General features: G+C 42.8%; 2 protein-coding genes across 2 annotated transcripts; both read right to left on the minus strand.

Moving 5' to 3' along the window:
• Window positions 1-5,348: 5,348 nt before the first annotated feature.
• cdk16 (cyclin-dependent kinase 16) lies at window positions 5,349-14,652 on the minus strand. Its single transcript, XM_035159382.2, has 17 exons — window positions 14,503-14,652; window positions 13,495-13,689; window positions 12,720-12,881; window positions 12,278-12,396; window positions 11,757-11,885; window positions 11,526-11,582; window positions 11,284-11,398; window positions 11,030-11,124; window positions 10,844-10,906; window positions 9,991-10,114; window positions 9,611-9,731; window positions 9,035-9,132; window positions 8,739-8,844; window positions 8,131-8,173; window positions 7,929-8,019; window positions 7,767-7,847; window positions 5,349-7,046 (listed from the first exon to the last, which is right to left on the minus strand). The coding sequence occupies exons 2-17, from the start codon at window positions 13,616-13,618 to the stop codon at window positions 7,009-7,011; spliced, it is 1,566 nt and encodes a 521-aa protein (XP_035015273.1). The 5' UTR covers window positions 13,619-13,689; window positions 14,503-14,652; the 3' UTR covers window positions 5,349-7,008.
• Window positions 14,653-15,023: 371 nt separating this feature from the next.
• On the minus strand, window positions 15,024-17,124 carry abt1 (activator of basal transcription 1; the record flags this gene model as incomplete). Its single annotated transcript, XM_035159307.2, is given in 5 exon segments — window positions 15,024-15,422; window positions 15,498-15,683; window positions 16,487-16,662; window positions 16,846-17,098; window positions 17,101-17,124. Coding segments are annotated over 5 exon segments (822 nt in total), but the record flags the coding sequence as incomplete, so codon positions are not given.
• Window positions 17,125-17,901: the final 777 nt, after the last annotated feature.

A 17,901-nucleotide genomic window follows, 5' to 3' on the forward strand; every position in this document is an offset into this window, starting at 1 on the left:
TATTAATGACCATTTGGTTAACCAGGTTTAGAAATGATGGACAAAGTGTTGAACAGGAGTTGTGTCCCTGAATCAGGTCACAGCCGGCCCCGCCCTTATCTCTGCAACTTCGAGCGGCTGCAATTACTGCAGCTCAGCCCCCATAGATCATTAGTTAATTAGCTTAGTGGCTTCATCACGACGCACAACAAATCCTGGGATAATACATTTGTTGTTGCCCTGTTTGAAGGAGTCTCTGAAATGGGACAGACCCACGGTGATGGTGCTGTGACTGGGGACGCCCGTGATGCTCGTGCCTGAAGGTTCGGACCCGGATCCGTCCTCAGCCTCTGGAGGACGACGCCCCTCAGTCAGGACGACGCCCCCGAGTCAGGACACAGCTTCTCTGGTGGTAATAAACCAGAAATGTCCTTTTTACCAAAAATGAAAATAAATATAGTTAATCTATAATGTAGATTAATTTAACAATATATTTTTAAAAATTAACAGTTGGATATAAAACTTTACCCAAGTTTAAAAAAAATATTTAAAACAGAAAAACAGCAAAGTGCAAAATAAAGTCATCAAAGACCAGTTTTAGTGTTGTTCTCTTACTTATCAAATATCAAACACTTATTTGTCTTTTCTTGTTGGATTTATTTATTGTTAAATAAAGTTTATATTTCTCCCTCCACACCTCCGCAGCCGCCAGCTGCCTCCAGTGGACGAGCGGGGGATCGACCGAGAGCTTGGACTTTCTCTTGGCAAAGAACCAAACATGTAACTCTCTGTTTGTTTCTCTCTGTTTTATGTGAAGCTCTCTCCCTCCGTCTCTTTGTCCTCCATCCATCCCTCGCTCTCCCTCCAGTTGTCTCTCCAGCTGATTCTCTCTAATCCAGGATAACTTTGTGTGAAGCTTAAAAACTGACTCACACACCCTTAATAACACCTGACCTGCAGTGCACGCACACACACACACACACACACACACACACACACACACACACACACACACACACACACACACACACACACACACACACACACACACACACACACACACATATTTTGCAGACCTCTAACAAATCCTCCTTTTGTCATGTTTACGATGTTTGTTCTCCTCTTGAGCTTTGGTGCTTTGTATCGGCATCTTTTTTTTATTTGTTCTCTCAACTTTTATTTATGAGGTGAAGTTCCTCAACAAATAAAAACATGAATCTGTATTCATAGTCATAAAGTCATTAGATTCCAAATAGATTTGTTATAAATATAAAAGAAAATAAACATTAAATCAAAATCAGGGAAGATAAAACAAACTGAGATAAAACAAAACTGCCTTTAAATGAACTATTCTTATTTAACTTTAACTAATAAATTAACACTAAAAAGACAGTTCCAATAACAAACAGCAGGGGGCAGATACATAATATTTGTAGATTCAGGATTACGTGTTGACAGAAACATGAAGCTGCTGAACGCTCGAACCACAACTCGCGAGAAATGTGTGTCCAACACTCATTGGACCTTTCCAGCGTGAGGACGAGAGGAGGAGACGCCAGGTTCTGAAACAGCTTCACAGCAGCTGTCGACAGATCACAACGTACGACTGTGGATATTTATATCAGACATACCGTGAATTATCAGGTTCTCTGTGGCGATAATAGTGATGTGTCTTCATTATTCTACATCAGGACGATTAATGGTCTCAATGTACAAAAGAATGAATCATAATCATCGTTCATTAACAGTTATTCAATAATTATAATATTAAATATATATAAAATAATGTTAAAAAGTAATAAAACAATCAGAAATTTGCAAAAACACCTAAACTAAGTGTTTTACTGCAGACTGCAGATAAAGATGGACGACATGACAGCTCCCAAAAGGGAAGCCAAAGCCTCTTGATCTCCCCCTGGTGGCCGGCCGCAGTATAGGTCATAACCCCACCTCCTCCATGGTAGTAGATGGGACATGGACCAAAGATGTTTCTGTCATTTCAGCTCGTTCTTATCTCACTGATGTTTGTTCAAGTGTTTCTGATCAGTTTGGTTTTAATGACGTATTTGATGATTTAAAAAGAGGCTGAGACGTCATGATTGACAGCTGAGACTGACTCCTGATTGACAGCTGAGACTGACTCCTGATTGGTTGATGTCAGCTCATTAAATGTTGGTGGATCCAGGAAAGTTTTAAAATTTCCATCAATTTCTCAGTTAATATTTCATAGAACTTGATGAAAAAAATTGGACACATTAGAGGCCTGATATTTATGAGTGTGTGTGTGTGTGTGAGTGTGTTTGTGTGAGTGTATGTATGTATGTATGTATACACACACACACACACACACACACACACACACACACACACACACACACACACACACACACACTCAGCCCTTGTGCACAGTGTTAATACCAAAAGAATAGAATATAAATCCTCTTACATTTGAGCTGGACAGCAAATCACACACCCGTCATACCAGAGCACACACACACACATTTGTAATCAGATTGAACAGAATGTCCTCGATCCTACAGCCTAAAAGAGTGGTCCTCACTCACACACACACACACACACACACACACACACAGTGTATCCCAGAACAATGGGCGACGCTATAAATTTATTTTAGCTGAACAACAGAGAGACGCCACAGGAGCCGTGACATTGTCCTCTCAAGCTCCATAATGCTACAGACACACACACACACACACACACACACACACACACACGCTCTTACACAATGTTTTCCATAATCCTCAAACTGAAATTTCGTCATTTCCTTCATGACATTTTATTTGTTTAGCCCATATTCACAAATCAGAAATCCCAACTTCCCAGAATTCCCAGTGACAAATGTGTAACTGGGTCTAAAACCTGAAGGCCGCTCAGTTTGTTGCTCTGCAGGATCAGGACGAGCGGCTCGACCCGAGAATGTGTCGAATGTTTCACTTTTTGATTGATTTCCAAAATAGCTGCAGGTTCATTTTAATTAAAGAACTTGTTTAATCTCGAGAAGAGTAAATCATCTCCAGCAGTCAGTTATTTCTTTTGTGCAAATTAATTTGGTGCGTTATGAAGAACCCACAGAATCATCATGAACTCAGCTACACTCGTTGTTCAGCCTCTTTCAGCTCCAGCTCTGCAGGAAGCTGATGGGATGTAACAGGAGAGCAAACCAGGGCTAAAGAGAATGTGATATAACTTCAAATACAACTCGTGGTTTGTGACACGTTTAATCAAAACAGCTGAATATGTGATGATATTTCTGAAACGTCCTCTTATTTGTTCCTGATTCTTCAGTTGGCCGGTAATGTTCAGAGAGAGTTCAGCTCTGGAAGTGAAACATTGATCCTCATGTATCATGAGACAGAGACACGTGGAGAACGACAGCACCAGAGAGAGATCAGGTGAAACACTGAACAGGTTCTCTTTTTGATCGGTTTATGAAAAAGTTAAAACTGCAGATTTCAATGGATTCGGGTTAAAGTTCATTCAGTTTGAGGTTTTTTCATTTGGTTTAAACTGATTAGAATCTGAATAATAATCGCTGTAAATTAGTCTCAACCAAACTGGGTTCAGCTCCTTCACCGGGTCACTCAGAGAACAGCTGGAGGGAATCGATCCAATCAGAAGATCAGCCAGAGCATCAAAATACACACACACACACACACACACACACACACACACACACACACACACACACACAGGACCTGGTGACTGGTCTGGTCAGGCAACAACTATGGGCTGCATTCCACCAAGGCTCCAGAGCAAAGCTCCAAAATCCTAATGGAAGCTCTGCAAACACACAGACACACACACACACACACACACACACACACACACACACATTTAAAATACACATTGACCATAGGCAGCACCGACCAGAACAGCACCTGTTGTTATGGAAACATGATCGAGAACAATGACAACATTCATTGGTCAGATATACATACTTACAATTTATACATAACATCACACACACACACACACACACACACACACACACACACAGCAGGGTGAGCTGAGAACAATACACTCTATTTATAGACCATAATATGCACACACACACACACACACACACAGAACAATCTGACTTTATCTTACCATTAATATTTATTGGTGTTTATTTGTAAAGTAAATACATTAATACACATGATAATGTTCCTACAGTGACGCATCAGAAGCGTCTTAGTGTCATGAGGCAGTTTCCAGGTCAGGCTACACAAGTTCTAAGTGAGCGTTTCAGAGGGGACTTCTGGCCCCTCCTGGCAGGACTAGGAGACCCTCCCCTGGGGCTACCCCTGGGGCCACTCCCCCTGGGGCCACTCCCCATGGGGCCACTCCCCTGGGGCCACTCCCTCTGGGGCCACTCCCTCTGGGGCCACTCCCCCTGGGGGCCACTCCTCTGGGGCCACTCCCCCTGGGGCCACTCCCTCTGGGGCCACTCCCCTGGGGCCACTCCCCTGGGACCACTCCCTCTGGGGCCACTCCCCTGGGGCCACCCCTATGGGGCCACTCCCCTGGGGCTACCTCTGGGGGCCCACTCCCTGGGGCCACTCCCTCTGGGGCCACTCCCGTGTGGCCACTCCCCCGGGGGCCACTCCCATGTGACCACTCCCCTGGGGCCACTCCCTCTGGAGGCCTTTCCCCTGGGAGCCACCCCTCTGGGGCCACTCCTCTGGGGCCACTCTGGGGCCACCCCCTGGGGCCACTCCTCTGGGACCACTCCCTCTGGGGCCACTCCCTGGGGGCCACTCCCCCTTGGGGCACTCCTCTTGGGCCACTCCCCTTGGGCCACTCCCTCTGGGGCCACTCCCCTGGGACCACTCCCTCTGGGGCCACTCCCCCTCGGGGCCACTCCCCCTGGGGCCACTCCCCCTGGGGCCACTCCCCCTGACAACAAACCCTCCACCACCTCCTGGTTTCTGTCTTACTCTCACCGGACTCGTCATTGACTGAAGCTCAGACTCTTTGAAGTGGTTCATGAAATCATGTGATTAATATAAAACAGAATTCACAGGATCCCAGAGAAGAATCCTCTCTGTGAGGCGTCTACGTGTCTCCTCCCTCTCGCTGAGGGTAAACAACGGAGGACGTCCCACCTCGTTAAACCCAATGAGACTAATTGGGATTAGTGAAAATATACAAATAAAACGTGATTGAGTTGAGATGTGGAATCTGCTCATGTGTCTGTATGATGACACATTATGGTGAAATGGATCATTACTGTGGAACCGGCGACAGTTTGAATGTGATTTAATCAAAACGTTTAGAGCAAACATTGAGAATAAATAAAGAATTTTAATTTATATTCAAACTGAATAGTGTAAATATATCCAGAATACATGTCGTAAACAGTTGTACACAGTCAAAGGATTTAATTTTCATTTCCATACATGAATATTTCAAGTATCAGATCAGTTATAGCATCAGATACGTTTCAGTGCTTTTTGTCAGACGGAAGAAAGTTCAAAGAAAAAAACAGCATAGCAGTTATCTGGAAGAATCCCATCATGCATTGCAGTATATTGCAGATAACTTTGGTATTTTAATACCTAAACAAAGCTCATCAGTAAATTTACAAAAAAACAGCATCTGGATCAAAGTGGATGCCAAACCAACACGTTTGATTTCTTCTAAACATGTAAAACATTGAACACGTCCGGACATTAATCTTTTTTCTGATTATTCTTAAAATATAAACTTTGTGATAATTCACTCAGAGGATTTCTTCAATCTGACTGAAATGAAACAGGATTTAGTGTTTAAGAGTTTTCTCAGGTTAGAGTTAAACTGTGTGTCAGCAGATTTAAAAGTAAATCACATTATTAACGTTAACTCTTGTTGAGTTTTAAATACTGACCAGTTACATTCAACAGTCTTTCATTAACTAACAACAAAAACATGTGATGCTTCATGGTGACTCCGCCCCCTGTGACATTACTTCCTTAAACACGTGTCAATCACAAAAACAGAATCTGATTCAGAGAAAAAAATCTGAAAAATCCAGATTCACAGTTTTTCTCTGAATCTCAGTGAATTTAAATATTTTCATAACAAATAGAAACGTTTAAATGTTAGAGATAAGATCATTGATGCCGTTTTCATATTTAACACAACGATCGTAACTTGTTCCCGATTGTTGATTTAAACTAAACACGAATTACTCAGTATTTCAGATTTGTACAGGTTATTATTTTTTTTTTTTGTTCTGTTGAATCAAGTGGATCCACTGAAACAATATAAAGATTATTTCTAAATTCTCACATATAAACAAACATGTGACAGTTTTACAGTAGATTAAAAACACGTCATTAATAACACTGATCATTTCTGTCTCATCAATTATTTTATATTGCTAATATTCATTCACATTTTGAAAAGTTCACAACAGTAACTTTAAAAACAATTTAATTTAAGCTTCTAACTGAAAAATAAAAACTTTTCAAGAAAACAAAATTCAGACAGAAAAAGCTAAATGACCTGAAAGTGATGGACAGTGAATAGGCTCCACCCACTGACACCTGGACGCCAGGTGTCAGTGAAACTGATGAGAAACAGATCTACAAAAATAATGTTTCAATACAAGTCCTAATTTAATCTGTGTTGATCTGTGTTGATCAGTCGTGTTGTGATGTGTTTCTGTCACTTGAAAACAAAACCAAGCAGCTGAAGAGTCACAAACATCTGTTGTTTGTGATGTCATCATTAACGGGATGATGATGTCATCATAACGGTTGTTTTAAATCAGTGACGATGGAAGACAGAATTCACTCCATCATCTTTCAGTTATTACATCATCAGAACTGAAGCTCTGTTCTGATTGGTCAGATGAAAGTTGTGATTGACAGTTTCTTCTTCTTCTCTAGATAAACAACTGTTTGTTTGTTTTGTTCTTTTGTTTCACTTCCTGTTTCCTGCAGCAAAAAAAGACTTCCTGTTCGGCCAGTTTCCCTTTGTTTGTCCTTTGAGAAAACCGAGCCCCCGATGATGTCACAACCATTGACTCTGCCCATGATGATGTCAGAGGAGAAGACTCCGCCTCCTGGTCGGACTGTTTGCTGGATAGAAAGAAACTTTATTTTACTCCAACACGTTTAAGAATTGTCTTTGTATGTAATTGAAACTTTATCTCAGCTGAAGGTCAGTGAGCAGAAGTTCTGGAGCTTTCAGTCCGGTCACATGAACTTCAGCCTCAGAAGATGTGAACCTGTTGTCATGGAAACTTTGTGATGAGCTCAAAAGCTCCAGAGGAGCTGCTCAACGAACCTGATGAGGATATTGATTGGGAGTTACCTGTGTCAGGTGTGTGTGTGTGTGTGTGTGTGTGTGTGTGTGTGTGTGTGTGTGTGTGTGTGTGTGTGTGCGTGTGTTACCTGTGTCAGGTGTGTGTGTGTGTGTGTGTGTGTGTGTTACCTGTGTCAGGTGTGTGTGTTACCTGTGTCAGGTGTGTGTGTGTGTTACCTGTGTCAGGTGTGTGTGTGTGTGTGTGTGTGTGTGTGTGTGTGTGTTACCTGTGTCCAGTGTGTGTGTGTGTGTTACGTGTGTGTGTGTGTGTGTGTGTGTGTGTGTGTGTGTGTGTTACCTGTGTCGTGGGTGTGTGTGTTACCTGTGTCCGGTGGGTGTGTGTGTGTGTTACCTGTGTCCGGTGGGTGTGTGTGTTACCTGTGTCCGGTGGGTGTGTGTGTGTTACCTGTGTCCGGTGGGTGTGTGTGTGTGTTACCTGTGTCCGGTGGGTGTGTGTGTGTTACCTGTGTCCGGTGGGTGTGTGTGTGTGTTACCTGTGTCCGGTGGGTGTGTTGTCATCGTTCTCTTTGTCTCTTTTTCCAGGTGAATCTCAGACAAACTGAAAATCGACATTGCTGAAATGACAGTGACCTCATGATGACATCATCTGTGGTGACATCACAGAACTCAGGGTCAAAGGTTGTGATGAAACTTACTGTCAGGAAGCTTCGTCACTCTGTTTCCAAGGTTACTGAAGTATTGATGACTCATTGCGTCTTCAGCAGAGATCCTCTTCTTCCCTTCAAACTAACGATTCAAAAATATGTTGTTATTGTTATTGTTATTAATGACAATATAACTTTAATGTTATTATTTATTATGATGATGTCACATCCCATCTTAGACACGTTCACTGACCTGCAGGAATTTTGACAACAGCTCCACTCCTTCACTGCTGAGCCTGAAAAAACACACACACACAAACCGAAGAGAAGTGACACCTATTTCTGAATACAATTTACATAATTATTATTATTACTTTATTTTTCTTTAATGACTATTTTTAAGTTTTATTATTTAAGCATTTCAGTCTAATTTCATTTGTCTTTATTTTGTTTGTTTTTTGTTGTTGCTTCCTGTGCGTTCAGATCTTTCCTAACCACTATCCCTTGACCCCGATGGAAAAAGTCACGAGGTCAAGGAAAGATATGAGGGAGAAGACGTAAGGAGTTAGGAAAGGAGAACCAGGAGAACCAGGAGAACCAGGAGAACCAGGAGAACCAGGAGAACCAGGAGAACCACGGTTCAGAGAAAATCAGACTCCACTTACACTAAACCAACATTGAAGCTTCTTTCTTTATCATTTAGAGAATCGTGGTCATTTCACTCAGTGAGGAAGGTCCCTGGCAAAGTGGGATCGGATCTCTGAGGAAGATGCTAAAGCCGAGTGTAACTGGGGTCAGAGGGTCGTCAGTGTAGCTGTGTTGTGTAGCTGTGTTGTGTAGTTGTGTTGTGTAGTTGTGTACCTTGGGGTGTGGTCACTCAGTCTCTCTGCTCTGTACTGAGGAAACTTGAACGTCACAAACTCGTCATTAGAACTGATCCCAGACCAGATTTGCTCTGTGGGTGTACCTGTACACACAAACACACACACACACACGTTCTCTGTTCACTCACTCATTTGAAACTGTACCTGCTGTTACCATGGTGACTATGTTTAAGACACAACCCTATGATGATGAGGTGACGTCACAGTGACATCACACTTTATGAGTTTGTAAACAGAACCAGGAAACAAAGCCAGATGCTGATTGGTTCTTACCGAGTAGTTTGAAGATGAAGTGAAGCTCCTCCTCCACCGTGGAACCAGGAAACAAAGGTCGACCTGTCGCCATCTCATAGAAGATACAGCCTACGCCCCTACAGACAGACAGGTGAGAGAGAGAGAGACAGGTTAGAGAGAGAGAGAGAGAGAGAGAGAGAGAGAGAGAGAGAGAGACAGGTTAGAGAGAGAGAGAGAGAGAGAGAGAGAGAGAGAGAGAGAGAGAGAGAGAGAGAAGGAGAGAGAGAGAGAGAGAGAGAGAGAGAGAGAGAGAGAGAGAGAGAGAGAGGAGAGAGAGAGAGAGAGAGAGAGAGAGAGAGAGAGAGAGAGAGAGAGAGAGAGAGAGAGAGAGAGAGAGAGAGAGAGAGAGAGAGAGAGAGATAGAGAGAGAGAGAGAGAGAGAGAGAGAGAGAGAGAGAGAGAGAGAGAGAGAGAGAGAGAGAGAGAGAGAGAGAGAGAGAGAGAGAATGTTACCTTTCCCTCAAGTTCATACAGAAGTTACGTAATTCGTTCATAGTAATCAACCTGGTTTCCACTGTGTATAAGTATAAGTATATATAGTGTTGCAGTACTGACCACATGTCGATGTGAGTAGAGTAGTCGGTGCTGCCCAGTAAAATGTCTGGAGGTCTGTACCACAGAGTCACCACCTCGTTAGAATACGTCTTCGTAGGAATCGACTTCGCTCGAGCTAAACCTGAAGTGAACAGAACAATCAATACGTTATCAACATATTCATATATCAATATTAACATTATCATAAACCTGACACACACACATCAATAATAATCAACACATTATCAATATATTAAATATTATTATAACATTATATCATTTATATCATAGTTTTCATTATGATCATTACACGTGTGTGATTCATATTAGTTGTTAGTGTGTCTGTTGTATGTGAGTGTTAGTATGTTGTGTCTGTTGTGTGTCTGTTGCTTGTCACTCACCGAAGTCGGCCAGTTTGAGTTCTCCTCGCTCATTGATGAGCAGATTCTGAGGTTTCAGGTCTCGATGAAGAACTTTTCTTTTGTGGCAGTACGACAAACCTCGAAGTAACTGAAAGAGGAAGAGCTGCGAAAAGAAGTGAAGTGAGTTAACCATAACCATGAGTAAACTAAACCAACTCTGAGTAAACTAAACTAAACCTGAGTAAACTAAACCAACTCTGAGTAAACTAAACTAAACCTGAGTAAACTAAACTAAACCTGAGTAAACTAAACCAACTCTGAGTAAACTAAACTAAACCTGAGTAAACTAAACTACCATAGAATATAACCGGCAGTAAAAGTAGGACAAAGAATGACGGTAAAGTTCTCATTCACAAAACTTTGTCCTCTACAAACAGTTGATCTTAATATGTATTTATGGATATAAGCTGTGTCATATTTAGGGGCCGATTGCGTCGCAGTGGCGCGACTAGACTGCTCCACCGGGTGGATTCCTCCCAGTCCAACATATCCCATGATTCATTGCGCTTCAGTGACGAACTATAAAGCTAATGCTAATGCTAATGCTAACACACTGTTAATAAACAACTTCCTGTCGGTGTTTGTATTTTATGTTCAGGTGATTCAGACCTGCAGCTCAAATACAACTAACTAACTAACTGAATGTAAACTAACTAGTTCAGATTCTATTGAACTCACAACTCTGTCTATATGTAAATGGTAAAAAAAGTACAGTATATATTTTATATATATATATATATATATATTATAAACATTATAAATATATGTATATAAAATATAATCCATATCAGTATCAATAATAAATATTATAATAAAAATGAAGTTCTCTCACTTTGAAGTTGTGAGCATTGATCATGTTTCCACAGTCGTCCAGGTACTGTTTCAAATCTTTGTCCTGAAACACACAACAGATACACATCAGACTCATTAACATACAGTGTGTGTGTGTGTGTGTGTGTGTGTGTGTGTGTGTGTGTGTGTGTGTGTGTGTGTGTGTGTGTGTGTGTGTGTGTCTCACCAGGTACTCAAACACCAGTGTGAGGGATTTCTGCGTGTGAATGATGTCGTGAAGCGTGACGATGTTGGCGTGTTTCAAATCCTTCAACAGAGAAACTGGGGGAGAAAACACACACATTAATACACACACTGAATTTGTGTCTCTGTCTGTAGTATTGATAACGCAGTGTTATTGATAATATTATTGACACTGTAGTATTATTGATGTATTATGGATAGTACAGTAGTCTTGATACTGCAGTATTGATCGTGTACCTTCTCTGATGGCCGTACACGGAGCTCCTTCTTCGTGTTCCAGTCGGATTTCTTTCAGAGCCACAAGGTTTTCAGTCAGTTTACTACGACCTTTATACACTGAAGCATACGTCCCCTACACACAGACAGATAGCGAGAGACAGGTTAGAGACAGACAGGTGAGACACACAGACAGACAGACAGGTAGATAGAGAATGCTATGAGTCGTAATCAGTTGTTTTACAAACAAATCACGTCCTCACCTCTCCCAGTTTGTCCAGTTTGATGTAGGTCTCCAGTTTCCCAAAACCAATCTCTGACTGTAGACACACAGAGAGAGAGATACAAAGACAGACAGGTACAGAGAGAGACAGACACAGAGAGACAGACAGGTACAGAGAGGGTGAATCTCTAATGATGCAGAGAAAACAATATATAAACCAAATAGAAACAGGCCATTGGTTAAGGGGTTTAATAGAAGAACAAAAGCGTACCAGAGACACTCGGCGGAGTCGCCTGGTGATTGGCTGCTCAAACAGAGCTGGACCAATCACATTGAACTTCTCCAGGTAATCGTCCGGAAGACGAATGTCAGCCGGTAAAGACAGACGTTTATTAATGTCCTGAAACACAGAGACGTGTTCTCAGACAACGTTCAGTGGAGCCGATAACACAACCTCGCTTTGTAGAACAAAGATATATGAATGTGTGTGTTCTTGTACTTATATATATTTGTGAGAAACATGTTTAGCATAGACCTGACTGAGTGAGGACATTTTGACCGGTCCTCACTTTTTCAATGGACTGTTTGAGGGTCAAGACTTTGTTTTAGGGTTAGAATTAGGTTTAGGTTAGAGTTAGGCCTTTAGTTTGGATGGTTAGAGTAAGGGTTAGGGGCTAGGGAATACATTATGCCAATGAGTGTCCTCACTAAGGTAGGGTTCGGGTGTGTGTGTGTGTGTGTGTGTGTGTGTGTGTGTGTGTGTGTGTGTGTGTGTGTGTGTGTGTGTGTTACCTCAGTAGAGATCTTCTTGTTCCTCAGTCTCACTGGAACTGGACTTGTCTTTACATCGTCTGAAGAAGCTGCATCACTTTCTCCATCTGAACTCATCTTCATATCCTCATGGACGATCTCTGAATAAACACACACAGGGTGGTGTCAGAGGGTAGAGCTGGTCGTCCACTAACCAGAAGGTCGGTAGTTTGATGCCCAGCTCCTCCATTCAGTGCTGAAGTGTCCTGGGACAACACCCTGAACCCCAAACTGCCTCTGACAGCAGTGATGTGTGATAGAGATGCTCAGCATGAATGTTTAGATTCACACATTTCATTGAGTTAAATTAATCAAATTAATTCAAACTGGAAACAACAGTTCATTAGTTTGTTTGTTAGTCGAGTGGTTAAGTAGCTGGTTGGTTGGTTGGTTAGCTATATAGCTAGTTAGTACTAACTCTTACCAAGTCTGTTGGTGTGGTTCAGGTACGAGCTCAGGCTTCGTCCGAGGCCTCGAGGTTTCCTCAGCGAGCTGCTGTAGGACTGAAGCAGAGACTGAACTGAAGAAGAAGAAGAGGCAGAACCCCGAACCTTCAGAACAGCAGAAGAAGAACGAAGACACACCTCTGGGCGGGGAAGAGAGTAAAACAATATTATAAAAAATATTATTGATTAGAAAATAAAGATATATATTAAAGGTGCTCCGACCGGCGACTCTTTAAACGCTAACTAACAGCTGTCACTCATGAAGTGCAACTCTCAACAGAGATGAGAAGGATATGAGACGGCTCACTCTTAATTTTCTTCAGAAAATACTTTGTATTCTAACTCAGTTGTAGTTATTTGATGACAAATCGCTAAGGAGTGAGGCGTCTTGTTTCTCTTCTCATCACAGTATCGATTAAACGTGACGGCGGCTGCATCGTGGGCTTCGCCGTCTGTTTTTCAAAGACATGATTGCAGCAAAAAGTGAGGTGAAAACGTCAGAAGTATTTATTTTTAAATTTAAGTACTCAACCGAGCAGCTAACGGAACACATGTTAAAAAAACATATTTTTAAGCTTGTAAACGGCTGTAACGGCGGACAAGCTGGTGATGCAAGATGAAGACCAGACAGTCTCTTTTCGGTTCGACGCGGTCCAAGCGGCCGTTGGAGGACGTAGCCGTCGTCACCTGCGTAGACCGAGTCCTCCGGAGGATGTAACGGCTGAATCGAGACACATCTGACTTCACTGTTACCTGAGTCACTGTGTGATGTCACTTCCTGGTTGATAGTGTCACTCAACGTCCTTTCCCCTCCTGCGGCCCCTCCCCTCCTCAGAGTGAGTGACAGCTGCCGTTTGATCTTCCTCATCCTCTCCATGAGGGGGGGGCGGGGAGGCAGGGGGGGGCGTGACTCTAGGGGGGGCGGGGAAGCCAGCCTGGAGACCACACCTAAACAGGTAAATACAGGAAATGAACTCTGGAAGAATCTCAGCATCTGAAGCTGTTAAAAGAACTGATCTGAGCCTCACCATCACCATGACAACAGACCTGTCACCGGGACAACAGATCTGTCACCGTGACAACAGATCTATCACCGTGACAACAGATCTATCACAACTAACAGACAGTTTTTTATATTCTCCTTCTGGTTCTCTGTGGTACTGTCTATGTTCAGTGTTGTCTCTGTGGTACTGTCTATGTTCAGTGTTGTCTCTTTGGTACTGTCTATGTTCAGTGTTGTCTCTTTGGTACTGTCTATGTTCAGTGTTGTCTCTGTGGTACTGTCTATGTTCAGTGTTGTCTCTTTGGTACTGTCTATGATCAGTGTTGTCTCTGTGGTACTGTCTATGTTCAGTGTTGTCTCTGTGGTACTGTCTATGTTCAGTGTTGTCTCTATGGTACTGTCTATGTTCAGTGTTGTCTCTATGGTACTGTCTATGTTCAGTGTTGTCTCTATGGTACTGTCTATGTTCAGTGTTGTCTCTATGGTACTGTCTATGTTCAGTGTTGTCTCTTTGGTACTGTCTATGTTCAGTGTTGTCTCTGTGGTACTGTCTATGTTCAGTGGTCATGTCAATGATCAGAGTATTTCCATTCTACGAGTACCTCTATCAGTGTATGCAGTCAGGACCCGTCTATTTGCTGCAGGGAGTGATATAAATAGCAGGCACAGGTTAATCTCTGGAGCTGTGGCTCCGTTAACGGCTCTGCAGCTTTGTAGTGAAGCGTTGTTCCGGTGACTCGACAGTAACCGTTACTCACCGGTCTGTCCCGGAGTGTCCCGGGTTATCTGTGGCTCGGTTCAATCTGAATATGTCCCGGGTCTCTGTGACTCCCAGTAATCTGCCGCCATGTTGCTGCTCCTGAAGGACACGCCCACCCACACTGACGTCACTGCACGGCGTCCCCGGCACGTGCCCCCACCGCTGCTTTATTTACTTTAAATGATTTATTTACACAAACAACACACGAAGCAGGTAAACAAAGAAGAACAAATAACAAACAAACGTTTAATGACGTCATAATAACTGTTATTGTTTATCTGATGTTTTAATAAAATAACTTAAAAACTGTAAATGTGAGGTTTTTAACGTTAACTTTGATCTAAATAAAAAGAAATTCACTGAAATCTAAATGTTTACATGTTTCTCTTCATACTGATTTGATATTAATAAATTGACACTTTGATTTTTAATATCACATCAGATCAGTTTATTAAAGTAAAATCCTGACTGGAGCTTTCGGTGCGATGTCCTCACACCCCTATGAGACAGACAGACAGAGAGTTTTTTAATTTTTATTGATAAAATAAAAACAGGTCATTGGCTCTAATGAGCTCGTTAGCATCTGTTACATAAGAATCAACCAATCAGCTCAGCAGGCTGCTCCAATGGTGCCACCCCTCAACTCAGTCTGACCTCTGATTGGCTGGTGAAGTTCATCAGTTTGTTAACTGTCTCTATGGAAATCATCCTGTCCAACAGCCAATCAGCCATCTCTCACTGTGATTGGTTAGAGTTGAAAATCTTGGTCAACAGGGAGACATTTGATTGGCTCTTCTGCTGAATGACTCGCGCCTTGTCAAGGTGCTTCTGGGAAATGGAGTCTTTCTTTTTCTTCTTCTTCATCTGGATCTCCTCCTCCGTCTGTCGCTGAGTGAAGTCCCACGTCTTGTCCTCGTCCTGATGACAACAAATACATTTTAAATTACAGGTGAGATGATGACCTGACCAGTGACCACATGGTTTAGAGTTTACCTGTCCTCCGTCTCTTCGTCTCTTCTTCCTGTCTTTGTCCAGGTGAGAGCTTATCTCCACATTGTTCAGGTAAAAGTTTGTTTCTTTCTTCGCCTGAGAAACTTCAGTCCTGAGTCTCTGCTGCTGAACTGTCCTCTGATAGGCCAGCTGCTCGCTCAGGTGAGTCCACTGGAACCTGTGCAGGTACTACAGACAGGTAGAGAGACAGGTCAACAGACAGACAGGTAGAGAGACAGGTCAACAGACAGGTAGAGAGACAGGTCAACAGACAGACAGGTAGAGAGACAGGTCAACAGACAGACAGGTAGAGAGACAGGTCAACAGACAGACAGGTAGAGAGACAGGTCAACAGACAGACAGGTAGTGGTCACATGATGTCACATGATGTCAGAGCGTCGATGTCACATGATGTCAGTGTGATGTCAGAGTGATTATTTGTCTCAATTCAGGGGCCTCCTCCTTCAGAAGCCATATTTACAATTACGTCACAGCTGCGCAAGTAGACTGTACCAATTCGAAGGCTCCACCGGGTGGATCCTTCCCAGCCAAACATATCCCATGATTTATGGGCGGCTGTGTCTGAACGGATGCTGATTGTAAGTCGCTTTGGATTAAAGCGTCAGCTAAATGACTTGTAATTTAATGTAATTCATTGCGCTTCAGTGACAAACTGTTTTTTCAAAGAGGTAAAGGCGGGAAAAACTGAGGCGAAAACGTCAGAAGAATTTATTTTTAAATGTCAGTACTCAACCGAACAGCTCACGGTTTAACGGTTCACATGTTTAAAAAATAGTAATTGTCTGTAGCTTTGTTGCTAGGCGACAGCTGTGAGGGCGGGACAAGCTGGTGACGCAAAAGGAAGACCAGACCCTCTCATGTCGGTTCGGTCTACCGTTGGAGGAAGCAGCTGATGTGACCTGCGTAGACCTGGTCCTACGAAGGATGCGGCCCCTGAATTTAGACACAGCAGATGATGTCAGAGACGTTACCTTGATGCACCAGAGGTCAGCAGAGAAGCGATGGCGTTTCCTGTTTCCCATCTGCGTGTTGTGGAGAGACGCCGCCACGGTCTTCGCCATTCGTTTATCCCGGAACTCCACCCATCCCTCAGTGAAGTCACACCTTCTCAAGCCAGACTTCTTCTTCCTCCTTCTTACCTGAAGATCTGACGGATCAATACGTCACTGATCAGCGATTAATACCATCACTGTGGTTATGTGTGCATTTGTACTTGTGTGAGTCCTTGTGTGTACTGGTTTGTATACTTGTGCATGTACTTGTACTTTTGAGTGTACCTGTGTGTGAACTTGTACTTGTGTGTATACTTGTGTGTGTACTTGTACATTACCTTCAGGTTGCAGGAACACTCGTCCGATCTCTCCGTGCACGGACAACATGTTCCTCAGGTGTTTGGGGCGGAGCTTCGGAGGAATGTGACCTATGTAAACGATTCCTGGAACAAACTTAGAATCTTTGAGTTTCATCTTCTTCTTCTTCATCACAGCAGGATCTTCAACAGGTCTGTCTGCAGCTGCTCCTTCCCCCTCTTCCTCCTCCTCCTCCTCTTCCTCCTCCTCCTCCTCCTGAGCTGTAGTCATCTTCCCCTCTCTTCCTCCTCCTCCCCCTCTTCCTCTTCCTCCTCCTCCTGAGCTGTAGTCATCTTCCCCTCTTCCTCCTCCCCCTCTTCCTCCTCCCCCTCTTCCCCCTCCTCTTGAGCTGTAGTCATCTTCCCCTCTTCCTCTTCCTCCTCCTCCTCTCCTCCTCCTCCTCTGTCTGAGCTGTAGTCTTCCTCTCCTCCTCCTCCTCCTCCTCTCTTTTCTCCATCTGTAGAAACAGTAAAATGAACTGATGACAGATCTAATAAAAAAAAAATGTTTTCCTTGCTTCTATAGATTAATCTAAGGTAGATGCTGCCTCATCTTTTACAGCAGTGTACACATTTAATATTGTGAAGCAACAGCAAACCCATGTATAGACTCAATAATCACTGGTGGAGGAAGTAAGTTAGTAAACATTTTACTTAAATACTTAAAAAGTACCACTTTATCTTGAGTAAATATAAGTACTAGCTTTTAATAGTACTTGAAGTATTTAAAGTAAAAGTACTTGTGCATCATATTTCCTAATGCAGCAGTCTACTACATCATTATGGCTGAGTGACTGTAAATATACTGAAGTAAAGTACAGACATGAAATAACTACTTAAGTACAGTAGAGAAGTAAATGTACCACCACTAATAACTGTTCTGCTCATCACTACTAATAATCACTATTGATCATCACTGATCATCACTTCCGGCTCCTCCTCCATCACATTAAAACGCGTCTTCAGTTTGTTTCTTATTAAATAAAAGAATAAAAACTAAAAACTCACCTTTTCTTCGCTGCTGCACGTGAAAAACAC

This window comes from Hippoglossus stenolepis, chromosome 6 (genome assembly GCF_022539355.2).
Source record: "Hippoglossus stenolepis isolate QCI-W04-F060 chromosome 6, HSTE1.2, whole genome shotgun sequence".
Taxonomy (NCBI): domain Eukaryota; kingdom Metazoa; phylum Chordata; class Actinopteri; order Pleuronectiformes; family Pleuronectidae; genus Hippoglossus; species Hippoglossus stenolepis.